The following is a 14,311-nucleotide window of genomic DNA, read 5'->3' on the forward strand; positions in this document are numbered from 1 at the left end:
TAACTCAGGGACACCATAATCGCAAAATCCTTCCTAATGTGAACAAAACACACTAACAACATCTTCTTGGGCAGCAGTCACACCCTGGCCCTGTGGTCATTCCATGCACTCAACTCATCCACCTCACCCACCTTTATTGAAAATGGAATTGGAATTGGTTATTATTGCCTCCTGTACGTAGCTCGGTGAAAAGCTTGTCCTGCACACTGTTCATATAGATCAAATCATTACAAAGTGCATTGAGGTAAAACCATACCAGAATGCAGAATAAAGCGTAAAACAGCTACAGAGAAAGTGCAGTGCAAGATCATAGCGAGATAGATTTTGAGGTTACAAGTCCATCTTATCATACTAGGAAACCATTCGTTAATCTTATATCAGCAGGGTAGAATCTGTCCTTCAGCCCAGTGGTATGTGCTTCCTGGGATTTCTATCTTCTGCCCAACGGAAGAAAGGTGGAAAGTGGATGTCCAGGATGGGTGGGGGATTTCTGCAAGATGGCGCTGGTGTGCGGCGATTTATTGCAAGCTGCTTTCTACAGATCTACTCAATACATCCCCACACCTTCAATAGGAGTTCATCTTCCCCTGGGCTTCCAGTGTAAGCTATCACTGTCTCCTAGACATCAGGAAGCTGAGCTTGTCCGGCTGTCTGTCTTCTAACTAGGACCCCTGTTAAAAAATGAACAGTGGGCACTCTGATCAGGAATCAACAAACCATACCTCTTTGTTCTAGCTTAGAAATTCTATCAAATGAACATTGGAATCGGAGTAACTGTATCTGCTTAAGTTCTAATTCACCTGCTGGTATCTCATTGGGGTTAGAAGTGAAACTTTGACATTTGTCAATAATGTTATTAAAAAACTGAGACTGTGGCCACTGGGAGATCCTGCTTTCTCTGGCGGACAGAGCGTAGGTGTTCAGCAAAGCGGTCTCCTAGTCTGCTTCGGGTCTCGCCAATATATAGAAGGCCACATCAAGAGCACCGGACACGACACATTTTAATTCCACATCCCATTCCCATTCTGACACGTCTATCCACGGCCTCCTCTACTGTAAAGATGAAGCCACACTCAGGTTGGAGGAACAACTCCTTATATTCCGTCTGGGTAGCCTCCAACCTGATGGCATGAACATTGACTTCTCTAACTTCTGCTAATGCCCCACCTCCCCCTCGTACCCCATCCGTTATTTATTTTTATACACACATTCTTTCTCTCACTCTCCTTTTTCTCCCGCTGTCCCTCTGACTATACCCCTTGCCTATCCTCTGGGTTCCCCCCCCACCTTTCCTTCTCCCTGGGCCTCCTGTCCCATGATCCTCTCATATCCCCTTTGCCAATCACCTGTCCAGCTCTTGGCTCCATCCCTCCCCCTCCTGTCTTCTCCTATCATTTTGGATCTCCCCTTCCCCCTCCCACTTTCAAGTCTCTTACTAACTCTTCCTTCAGTTAGTCCTGATGAAGGGTCTCGGCCTGAAACGCCGACTGTACCTCTTCCTAGAGATGCTGCCTGGCCTGCTGTGAACACAAACATACACTCAGTGACCACATTATTAGGAACAGCAGGTACCTAATAAAGTGGTCACGAAGTGCAGGTATGCCGACCAACTCGAATCCATCACAGATAGAAAGGCATCTACTGAAAAGGTGAGCTCAAAGCAATCTGCCGGTGTGTGTAAGATCAGGATGGGTGGCTTGTCCAGCTTGACAGGACTTTTTGAGGCCCACATTGTGTTTGCATTTCGTTTGTGTGAGGGAGCAGGTGTCTCTAGACGCATAAACTGATATTGATATCAACTTCAGATGAAACAAAGCGGCCTGCTGCTTCAGGATCAGCAGTGATGTAGTTACATGTTTGAAAATGTTTAATTAAGGAGCAGTTCCAAGAATTGGTATTGTTTAATAACTGAATATTTATGTGCTGGCAGATAAACCATTTACTTAAGGAGAATCTTTGTAAATGTAGTTTTCAGAAAGTAATCTCAAAGGCATTTGATGTGCCAACTTATCTATTCTATTCGAGAATGATTTGAGCTTATCTTGTTTTTGCACTGGGCTCAAATTGGCAGGCAATATTCTCAGCCTGTAATGCAGAAAACTTTTCTTAGCTTCATCAGAACCATCCCCTTCACCAGTGAAGTCTCCAGACCTGGTGCTGATTTTCTCACCTCATCTTGACCTTCCAACTGCAGTCTATGTTTTCAAAAGCGTTTCCTCCCCCTGTACAGCCCCCACAAATCCTCCCTTTCTCTCTCCCTCTAACATGTCCACTTCCTTTCCTTCACAGTGGCAAAAAATAAAGCAGTTTTGCTTCCCCCCAGTGCAAAATGTTATGTTTATTAAGAGGGAAAAATTTAAAGAAAGACCTTATATTCATTTAGCACCCTTAACAATATTAGGATCATAAGACACAGGAGCTGAATTAGGCCATTTGGCCATTTAATCTGTTCCATCATTCAATCGTGGCTGATTTATTTTCCTTCTCAAGCTCATACTCCCCGTAACCTTTGACGCTGCTACTAATCAAGAACCTGTCAACTTTCGCTTGCAATATACCCAGTGACTTGGCCTTCACAGCCATCTCTGGCAATCAGATTCACCTCCTCATCTCTGTTCTAAAGGGACGCCCCTATATTCTGAGGCTGTTCCTTCCGGTCCTAGTCTCCACCACTATTGGAAACATCCTCTCCCCATCCACTTTATCTAGGCTTTTCAATATTCTATAGGCTTCAGTGAGATCCCCCCACCTCATTCTTCTAAACTCCAACAGGTACAAGCCCAGAGGCATTATGCACTTCTTATACTGTACATTAACCTTCTATTACTGGAATCATTCCTATGAGCCTCCTCTGAACCCTCTCTAATGTCAGCACATCCTTTCTCAGGTAAGGGGCCTAAAATTGCTCACAATACTACAAGTGTGGTCTGACCAATGCCTTATAAAGCCTCAGCATTGCATCCTTGTTTTTATTTTCTAGTCCTCTCAAAATGAATATTAACTCTGCAGAAACTCAAAGTGTTTAAAGCATTTTGTTCTTTATAAATTCTTTTGAATAAATTCTTTATGAAGCCAAAAGAAGCAAACTACTTTGAAATTCTGTGGATACTCAGTAGATTAGTCAGTGTATGTGGAGGGAGAAACACTGTTAACCGTTCAGATCAGATTCTTTGTTGGAATTCTGTTTTTACCTCCTCAGGTAACCCGTCAAGTATCCTTTGCATTTTCTTGTTTAATATCAGATTTCCAGCATCTTCAGGTCTCTTTTACAAGTACTGGTTAATTCTGGTTAACTGGGGCACATTGGGACCAGTATATTTTGGCCCAATTAAGCAGTTGATGCAATGAACTGAATTTTCATGGAAATAGTTAAAAAGCTATAAAAAAGACAAACTACCATTGAACTGAGTAACAAATTATGTATTTAAATGGAATGCGGAATAAATTAGAACACTATCAATGCTACTATAGAACTATAAAACCATTTCAGATCCTAATAGTTATCAATGGAATCCACCCAGAGTACGATGTGTTCTTTTGTTTGACTGTAAATGAACAAAATCAGTACATATACCTAGTGTAGATAATAGACTGTCTTCATACAATACTATCAACAATTGCATCCTCCTAATCTTCATTCTCATTGTAACATTTACGATGATTGTCAATACCTTCAAATTCTTTGTAGTTTCTAATTTTTGAAGTAGTGAAATTGTTTCATTTTCACTCCCGGCCGTTTCTGGCATCTCCAAGCCTGAATGCTTGAAAATGGAGTGAGAAAAATGATTCTGAATGATCTTACTGATTATTTATCACCAGCTATCAGTGACAAAAATCATTGCTTTTTGAACACAAGCACACACAAATGATGTTATTTTAAAAACTGTTTGCTCCAAGCACGGTGTAGTGCTTAATGGTCACACAGGTGCATGTGTCTGACACTAGTTAGAAACTGTTTGGCACAGTCTCCTGCCTTAATTAAGCAGCAAACTGTCAGAAACAAACAAAAAGCATCCCAGACCTTTTCGCAACTTTGAGAGTTGACCGGAACCCACTGTACCATGATGCCTGCTTTCCTGCTAACTGAAAGCGGTTCTGAGTTTCTCTTTAAGATGAGAACATATGTGTCTCTCTTTTAACACCCCTCTCTGACCTAGAGTATCCCAGGTCTCTCAAAAGGATTTACAATTCATACTTGATACACAGTCAGTCACTAATCTGCCAGCCTGCCCCACTTCCTACCTACTAATATGTTCATCTGGCTTAACACCTCCTCCTCCCAGTGGGGTACAATTCTCTTTTCTGAATACTGATAGCCTCAGACTACAACTTTTCCCTCACAGCTATGAAACCTACCCCTCCTCACTGCCAGTCTCACCCAGATTGTTAAGTTTACCTTCTTTCCAGATACTACAACTTTCCTGACCCTCACCTCACTTCTGATCACCCAAAGTGCTTCCAGCTTCACACCTAGTTGCTAAGCATACCTCTAACCATCCTCTTAACAAGTACTTTGACTAACAGTATCCCAGTTATCACTCATTGCCTGTTACCATCAACCCAGCTTTTTAGAATCTGTGCCAGCTAACCTTTGATGCAAGTCCCCTACTGTTTGACCAGTGCTACGTCCTTCCATTTTCTGATCTGTCCCCAACACATGCCACGCATCCCCGCCCCACCTTCCATCGTTCAGACATCGTCCCTCTTTGGATCTCCCTAGTTCCAGCCCTGGAACTATGCAAATGTTTTTGAGCATCTGTGAAGGAACGGCCTTGAGTGTGCAAAGTCTTTTCAATAGTGCACAACACATTGAGCCTTGTGTCATACTGAATTTCATAACAGCAGGCCTTTGTGAAAGCATTCCTTGGGTTCATCGTGTCTTTAGAGACATCAAATAATTTCTCAGCATGCCCTTCCCACTTAATGAACAAGTATAACACAAAGATTGCGCTCCAGCTTTCTTCAATAGAAACTTGATTGATTTTTACTTCTGTTGATTACAATAGTGCTAATACCAGAGTTTTGGTTTGTTGTCTATTGAAGATCACGCACACCGAACTAAGAGGAGGAAAGAATTCATCTCATTGTCTGGTCAACGCTCCTTTGTCAATTAACATTAGCAACATTTCATTTATTTCACTGGTGTTCATGGGCGATTACTGGTCCAAGATGGCTGCTGGTTTCAATTACTAATGTATTAATTTTGGCATGCATACCCAGAGCACATATGCAATAAACATGTGCTTTGTGCAACAACAGCACAGTACGTTGCAAACATAAATTCCATACCCTTGATAATATATAAATTAAAAATAAACAAAAGCCAAATGCAATGACATTAGTGTAAGTTGAGGGAGATATATTCTGAGGTAGAATTAGGGTTTTTGAGGTTGGTTTAAGAAACTGTTGGCAGTGGGGAAGAATTGGTGGATGAACCTTGAGGTGTGGGTCTTCAGGCACCTGTGCTTTCTGCTTGATGACAGTAATGGGAAGAGGGCAATGAGAAGGTTGGGAATCCTTAATAATGAATGTATCTTCCTGAGACATCACCCCTAGTAGATATCCTCAGTGACTGAGGAAGCATCTACTACTCTATTACACTCTTCGTAACACATCATTCCAAGAAATCAAATGACATGAAGCAACATCTATAGGGAATCTGGGTGTGCACTTGAGATTAGATCTGGCACGGTTGGAAGAGATAATCTTTGCCCAGGGATCTGCTAGATTGGGCAGTCTGTTCCCATGTCGTATCCTCTGTAATAAGGCTTATATATCTTTGGGAAATTTCTCCCACTTTTTGATGGCCGGTTTCCATTGTGCTCAATCATTCTGTCAAGTTCCAGTATCAAATAAAAATTCACACGGAAAATTACTCTCTCAGAAACTATGGAAATGATCATAACCATATGCTCTGAAAGAAAGAAGCTGTGGTTTCAGAAGGCACTGCCTTTGTGAGAAAGCAATTGAGTAAATAGGGTTTGTGTTTGAAAGCTCAAGATGGAAACCTTGTTAAAGATATTCTTGTGCATACTGAGTCTACAAAAAAACACCGTGTTTAGATAATTCCTATTTTCACTTGGTGATGATACTGGCAAGGCCACCTGTTTTTTCTGATGAAAGGTCTTGGCTCAAAATGATGACTTTTTATTCCTCTCCATAGATGCTGCCTGGCCTGCTGAGTTCCTTCAGCATTTTGGGTGTGTTTCTTTGGATTTCCAGCATCTGCAAATTTTCTTGTGTCCACCTATTTCTACCATGTGGAGAATGCATCAGTTTACACATTCCTGAGGCCTCCCATGGTCAAGGTCGGCCATGGATGTGGTGTCCAAGCTGTCTAGATACACAAGCCAGGGCAGTATGATATGGAGAGCAAGCTGTTGCCCATGTAGCAAGCTCCCCGACTCTACACATCTCATGAACCCAAAGGAAAGGCAGAGATCAATACAGGTTGGCACCAGCAGTGTCACAGGAATTGCCAGACAGTATTGAACTCAATGTAGGACTGTCTTAGGGATTTTCCCCTCAGAGTTAACTCCTGATGCCTTCCCCATGAGTGGTATAACTGCAAGGCACCAGAAGTTTGAGATCAGAGTTTTCCTTCTCCTACATGAGCTGCCAGCCATGGCTAAGGAGCCCCATTTGGCCAAAATGACTGGTTTTAAGGTGCCAATACGTTTGCCCCTTCTCCTGTCAGTAGAAATAGTTCTTCCGGGCTTAGTAACTAAGCCACACGTGAAGGCCAGGAGCTGGACTGGGTTGTCAGAGACTATTTGAGGTGCACGTCACTGACAGCATTTAATAGGTAGTGGGAGCTTGTCCCCATTACCACCCCTGGCTATAATAACCTTAAAGAACCACACATTCCAGTATTTGCATTATTATACAAGGAACAAAGAGTGGCCCATGATTCGGTCAAGGCAGCAACTGTTCTAAAGGAGAGTCTGCAGGTGATGTGATTTCACAACAACACTGAACATTGTCCTTTATTTTGGTAGAAGTCTCGGGGGGTGGGGGGGGAGGGGGGAACAACCTTGATGAGTTCCTGCAATTGTGCAGTGCAAGTGTATTAGTGCATCCACTGCATAGAGACCAAATGTCCTCCAGCCTGGTTCGAGTCCCCGATTAAAGTGAAAATTGAGTTTATTGTCATATGCAGACATTTGTGTATGCACAAATGCAATGAAAAGCTTACTCACAACAGCAGCATATGAGCGGCATTTGCAAGCAAAGAACCATAAATTGAACACGATTGTACATGAAAGAACACAATGAACTGTCCAGTGCCCTTCTAAAGCAACTGACTCAACAACAAGGTAGCCCACAAAACTGTTTTACGTGAAGAGGTCACAGAGTTGGTAACAATGTGTGGAGGGCAAGGGCTGACTGGTGATGAGCTCCCTAATGGATAGTTTCTTGCCTCTCTAGGAACCCAGACAATGATGTGAGGCCCTGGTGCTACATTGCTGAGCACGAAGACAGCGTGTACTGGAAATACTGCGACATACCAACATGTCACAGTGAGTAGGAGGCATGCTTGCGGGACAGGGATTGGGGCACCTCTGCGGCCATGATGTGTGTAACAGTTCATGTGTAATGACACAGAGGCAACCTGGTCACACCGCTCCCCCAGCAGGGAAGGCCCATCCACTGGGCAGGTTGGGCAGTGTACATTAATGTCTTCTTCCTGCACGAGTCTAGTCGAGCTCGTTGTCATGTGCACAGTATGGTGAGGTACAGGTACAAAGAAAACCAGCATCACAAGCACGTAGGTTCAGGTGACACACACAGCATAAATTATATGTATATTATACAAGACAGGGAGAAGAAACTGAGCAAAACAGCACATTAGTACATAGAAAACAGTTCATTCTCGTGCAAAAGGTGGTTCTTCCTGTTCAGTTTTATGTTGTCCATGTGGGTTCAAGAACCTGATGGATGTAGGAAGGCTGGGAGACCTTTTCACTGAACACCTACGCTCTGTCTGCCAGAGAAAGCAAGATCTCCCAGTGGCTACACTTTTTAATTCCACATCCCATTCCCATTCTGATATGTCTGTCCATGGCCTCCTCTACTGTCAAGATGAAGTCACACTCAGGTTGGAGGAACACCACCTTATATTCCGTCTGGGTAGCCTCCAACCTGATGGCGTGAACATTGACTTCTCTAACTTCCATTAATGCCCCTCCTCCCCCTCGTACCCCATCCGTTATTTATTTATTTATTATTATTATTATCAGTTTTTTCTCTCTCTCTCTCCTTTTTCTCCCTCTGTCCCTCTCACTATACCCTTTGCCCATCCTCTGGGCTTCCCCCTCCCCCTTTCTCCCTAAGCCTCCTGTCCCATGATCCTCTCATATCCCTTTCGCCAATCAACTGTCCAGCTCTTGGCTCCATCCCTCCCCCTCCTATCCTCTCCTATCATTTTGTATCTCCCCCTCCCCCTCCCACTTTCAAATCTCTTACTAGCTCTTCTTTCAATTAGTCCTGACGAAGGGGCTCGGCCCAAAACGTTGACTGTACCTCCTCTTAGAGATGCTGCCTGGCCTGTTGCGTTCACCAGCATTTTTTATGTGTGTTGCTTGAAATTCCAGCATCTGCAGATTTCCTCATGGATGTAGGAGGGTAGTTGTTCCTGAACCTGGTGGTGTGGGGCTCCAGTCTCCCGTGCCTCCTGCCGGGTGGTAGCAATGGGAAGAGGACATGGCCTGGAGTGTGAGGATTGCCGATGATGGATGCCACTTTCATGAGGGAGTGCTTCAACTAGATGTTGGCAATGGTTGGCAGGGCCATACCCACTACCCTCCTCGGTCTCCTGTATTCTTGTCCATTGGAAATTGCCATACCAGGCCATAACGTAGCCAGTCAGGATACTTTAAAGATTAAAGAAAAAAAGATGAGCTTTATTTGTCGCATGTACAATCGAAACATGCAGTGAAATGCATCAAGTTTTGTGAGGATTGTGCTGGGGGCAGCCTGCAATGTCGCCACACTTCTGGCATCAGCATAGAATGCCCACAACTTACTAACCCGGTCCCGGGGACAGGGGTGCAGTGCTAGCTGGAGCGCATCTGGCTCATCTTTAAGAAAAAAGCTGAAATAAACAAGCTAATTAATGAGGTTCTGCCCAGGGTGATTTGAGTATCTCAGAAACTACTGATCTCCTGGGATTTTTACGCACAGCAGACTCTGGAGTTTACAAAGAATAGTGCCAAAAACAAAAAAAAAATCCAGCGAGTGGCTGTTCTGTGAGCGAAAACATCTTGTTAAATTCACTCGCTGGATGTTTTTTTGTTTTTGGCACCATTCTTTGTAAACTCCAGAGTCTGCTGTGTGTAAAAATCCCAGGTGATCAGCAGTTTCTGAGATACTCAAATCACCCTGGGCGACACCTAATTAATTAGCTTGTTTGTTTCGGCTTTTTTCTTAAAGAGGTGCCAGACGCGCTCCGGTGCGCTTCAGCTAGCACTGCACCCCTGCCCGGGGAGAACGTACAAACTCCTTACAAGAAAGCGATGAGGACAACAGTGCATCAGTGGAAGTTTTCTTCTCCTAATGTGGGAGCAATATCCTTGTGGCCAGACAGAACTGCAGTTATGCTAAATTAGAATTTGTGACTGAACTCCATTAATTCTTTATGTGTATCTGTGGAATGTGAGAGTAGTTGATAAGCCTGGCATTTTTACATCTTTATCGGCATTGAGAAGATGGTGAGAACATCGGCACTCGATGTTGCAGTACACATAATTAGGGAGTCCCACGGTCTGGATCAGGACCAGTGAAGGGCTAAAGGTATATTCCAAATCAGGAAGGTAGGCATCAAGCCGGGCTGAGTTTATTGGAAGATGCACAAGTACAGTGAGGTACAGATACAACGACAAAATTGCTTGCAGCCGCACAATCACAGGCACATAGTTACAGTCAACACACAAAACACAAGTTATAGATAAATTATATCGGACAGTGAAGGCAAAAGTCTGCACAAAACAAGGAAATGTAACAAAAAAACACAATTAGAGGTGTTTTCATGTGTCTGTAGCCAAGTTCATTCACACTCAGGTTCCCCTCGATGGGTTCTCAGTGTAACCCTGGTCACTAGTGAATGGAGGCGGAGGGTTGGGAGAGAAAAAGTGAGGGTGACTGGTGGGTGGAGGGAGACAAGATGGGCACAACACACATATGTAGATCTCATCTGTCATTTAGTAATGGTCTGGAAAGTTCAGAAGTAACCGATTAGACATTGCCAAAATTGGGACTGGAATTGGTTTACAATTGTCGCATGTACTGGGGTACAGCGAACAGCTTGTCCTGCATACTGTTCATACAGATCAATCAGTTACACAGGGCATTGTGGTAGAACAGCATTCAGCAAAAGAATACCAGAATGCAGAATAAAGTGTAACAGCAACAGAGAAAGTGCAATGAGGTTTGACAAAGCCATAACAAGGTAGACTGTGAGGTCAAGAGTCCATCTGATCACATTAAGGAACATCCAGTAGTTTTATAACAGCAGGGCCAAAGTTGTCCTCGAGCCATGGAATTAGAAATAAAAATGTTCTGGTTTTCCCTCTGCTGGAATGGGAATTAGTTTGTGAAATAGGGAAGTTGTTCTTCTTTTCATGCATTACAAAAGCATTTCATTCCTTTAGAAGTAAAGACCAAGTAGAAAAAAATCTCTTCAAACTTGCTGAGGCTGTAGGCCCCTCCTGCTGTGTGGCGTATACTGCATTTATGCATAGTTTGCACTCACTGATCTGTAATACGTAGACATTCACCACACGAACCTGGGGCGGTAATCCTCTGCGAAACAGGGTCTGATTCTTCCAGCAGGAAATGAGCTTTGCAGTGGAGAGAAGCAGCAAAATTCTGCTCTTTATCTTGTGTTGTTAGGGCTGAATCAGTTCCAGGAGAGCACTCATCACCCCGCTACAGGAAGGATGCGAAGGCTTTGGCGAGCATTCAGAAGTTTACCAGGATGCTACCTGGATTAGAGGGTATTAGCTATAAGGACAGTTTGGATACACATGGGTTGCTTTTTTTTTTCTGGAAGATCGTGGCTAAAAGGAGACCTGATAGAAGTGTATAAAATTATGCAAGGAAAAGGTAGAATAGACAATCAGAATCCTTTTCCTGGTGTTCAAAGGTAAACAGTACAGTGCATAGCTTTAAGCTGAGGGGGGGAAGTTTAAAGTGGATGAGTAAGGCTGTTCTATTTACAGAGTGTAGTAGGTGCCTGGAACGCACTGCCTGGCATCTATTGTCCTGATGAAGGGTCTCAACCCGAAACGTCAACCGCTTATCCCCCCACTGAGATGCTGCCTGCTGAGTCCCTCCAGCATTGTGCGTGTGTGTCGGGAAGGATTTCCAGCACCTGCAGAATCTCTTGTGCTTATGATTCGCTGCCAGGGGTGGTAGTGGAAGCAGAAACGACAGTGGTGTTCAAGGGGCTTTTAGAAAGACACGTGAATATGCAGGGAATGCAGGGATATGGATCACGTGCCGGCAGAAAGGATTGGCATCATGCTAGGCTCTGGCATAATGGGCCAAAGGGCCTGATCCTGTGCTGTTCAGCTCTGTGTTCAACGGTGGCGCCAGTAGTGCAGCTGCCACGTAGGTGTGAGTGGAAAGTGTGCTGAGTTAGTCACACAGGTGTGAGTGGAAAGTGTGCTGAGTTAGTCACACAGGTGTGAGTGGAAAGTGTGCTGAGTTAGTCACATAGGTGTGAGTGGAAAGTGTGCTGTGTTAGTCACACAGGTGTGAGTGGAAAGTGTGCTGAGTTAGTCACATAGGTGTGAGTGGAAAGTGTGCTGTGTTAGTCACACAGGTGTGAGTGGAAAGTGTGCAGAGTTAGTCACACAGGTGTGAGTGGAAAGTGTGCAGAGTTAGTCACACAGGTGTGAGTGGAAAGTGTGCTGTGTTAGTCACACAGGTGTGAGTGGAAAGTGTGCAGAGTTAGTCACACAGGTGTGAGTGGAAAGTGTGCAGAGTTAGTCACACAGGTGTGAGTGGAAAGTGTGCTGAGTTAGTCACACAGGTGCGAGTGGAAAGTGTGCAGAGTTAGTCACACAGGTGCGAGTGGAAAGTGTGCAGAGTTAGTCACACAGGTGCGAGTGGAAAGTGTGCAGAGTTAGTCACACAGGTGTGAGTGGAAAGTGTGCTGTGTTAGTCACTTAGGTGTGAGTGGAAAGTGTGCTGAGTTAGTTACACAGGTGTGAGTGGAAAGTGTGCTGTGTTAGTCACACAGGTGTGAGTGGAAAGTGTGCAGAGTTAGTCACACAGGTGTGAGTGGAAAGTGTGCAGAGTTAGTCACACAGGTGTGAGTGGAAAGTGTGCAGAGTTAGTCACACAGGTGTGAGTGGAAAGTGTGCTGAGTTAGTCACACAGGTGTGAGTGGAAAGTGTGCTGTGTTAGTCACACAGGTGTGAGTGGAAAGTGTGCTGAGTTAGTCACACGGGTGTGAGTGGAAAGTTGCAGAGTTAGTCACACAGGTGTGAGTGGAAAGTGCGCAGAGTTAGTCACACAGGTGTGAGTGGAAAGTGTGCTGAGTTAGTCACACAGGTGTGAGTGGAAAGTGTGCAGAGTTAGTCACACAGGTGTGAGTGGAAAGTGTGCAGAGTTAGTCACACAGGTGCGAGTGGAAAGTGTGCAGAGTTAGTCACACAGGTGTGAGTGGAAAGTGTGCTGTGTTAGTCACTTAGGTGTGAGTGGAAAGTGTGCTGAGTTAGTCACACAGGTGTGAGTGGAAAGTGTGCTGTGTTAGTCACACAGGTGTGAGTGGAAAGTGTGCAGAGTTAGTCACACAGGTGTGAGTGGAAAGTGTGCTGTGTTAGTCACTTAGGTGTGAGTGGAAAGTGTGCAGAGTTAGTCACACAGGTGTGAGTGGAAAGTGTGCAGAGTTAGTCACACAGGTGTGAATGGAAAGTGTGCTGAGTTAGTCACACAGGTGTGAGTGGAAAGTGTGCTGTGTTAGTCACACAGGTGTGAGTGGAAAGTGTGCTGAGTTAGTCACACGGGTGTGAGTGGAAAGTTGCAGAGTTAGTCACACAGGTGTGAGTGGAAAGTGCGCAGAGTTAGTCACTTAGGTGTGAGTGGAAAATGTGCTGAGTTAGTCACTTCGTGTGAGTGGAAAGTGTGCTGAGGTAGTCAATCAGCGACTGAGACTGGACTCCGCATTGTAAATTTCATTGCTCCAACGAACACCCTCCTAAACTCTCACTGCTCAGCATGCATCCGAAAGCACTGTTTCACAGGCTTATTCTCTTCATGAGTAGCGGTGATTGATTTCCATTCTGTGTTGCTTCAAATCCACAAGTGTTCAGTGCTTTCCAGAGTTCTCAGTCTCCGTGGGATGATTAACCAGAGGCTGATGGAAGCAAAGTTTGTGCAGTATTCCTAGCACCTGCATTGTGAATAAAGATGGACTTCTTGTTGCAAGCTTTCCATACACTTATTGCTGTTTCTCTGACACATAAGTGATGTGTAAGATGCAAAATTAATTTCTGAAAAGATTTTCAATCAAATCATGATTGGCACTCTTCTGTCATAGTGGCTGTGTTTAATAATTGAATCCCTTTTAAGGGCATAGTTACATCCCTCCTGTACAGCGCTCTGCGGAGCAAACCTCAAGTAGAACCATGCAAACTTGGTTCTCATTCGATGGCTGTCTAGTGGCTTCAGCAGGTTCCCCTCTGAAAGTATCGAGAGGGAGTCTTGCAGAAAGGGAATTAGTTCTGTCTCCACCAGTTCAAAATCTGGAATGAAAAGTCTGAAAGCACAGGTTTGCAGGGAGCTCCTGTAAGGGTATTAGTGTCCTCTTTATACGTCACCTCTTTCACGAGCCCTGCCTGCCAAAAATTACATCCAACTGAAATGTAAGGCTCCCCAGTTGGCCAAGATTTTCTTGACTTTTTCCTTGTAGCAGTGTTATGTATGGCATAGCTCAGGAACGACAAAATCCCAACACAAAGTTTCTAAGACTGAAGGTGATCAGACTGAGAGCGGTGCGGGCGATTGTGACTGTTCCCTGGACTATTCTCAAATCCTCAATTAACTCCTCAGGTGAAGAACAGGGCTCCCAAATGCAGACATCAGGACCTTTTATAGACACCTTTCCTGGCTACCTCCTCCTTCGCAAGAGGAAGCAATCTCCTTGCACACACTGTTGCTGAGTAACCTGTGTTGCTTCCTTCATCCCTGTAAGGACTTATAAGGACTACTTCCTGAGTTATGAGCAGAGCTGTTACTCCCACAGGAATTTCAATCCTTAACACATGCTGTTCCTGAAACAGAGCACCATTTATCAGCAAGACCA

The 14,311-nt window shown here is 44.4% G+C and overlaps 1 protein-coding gene across 3 annotated transcripts in view; it reads left to right on the forward strand.

Annotated features, from left to right (window-relative positions):
• kremen1 (kringle containing transmembrane protein 1) overlaps positions 1-14,311 on the forward strand; it is a 225,732-nt gene that overhangs the window by 116,905 nt on the left and 94,516 nt on the right. For all 3 annotated transcript variants that reach the window (XM_072247519.1, XM_072247520.1, XM_072247518.1), the window contains one exon: positions 7,429-7,520. In XM_072247519.1, coding sequence (XP_072103620.1) covers positions 7,429-7,520 — 92 coding nt within the window. The remainder of the gene's footprint in view (positions 1-7,428; positions 7,521-14,311) is intronic.

Source organism: Mobula birostris, chromosome 31, assembly GCF_030028105.1.
Source record: "Mobula birostris isolate sMobBir1 chromosome 31, sMobBir1.hap1, whole genome shotgun sequence".
Lineage (NCBI taxonomy): Eukaryota > Metazoa > Chordata > Chondrichthyes > Myliobatiformes > Myliobatidae > Mobula > Mobula birostris.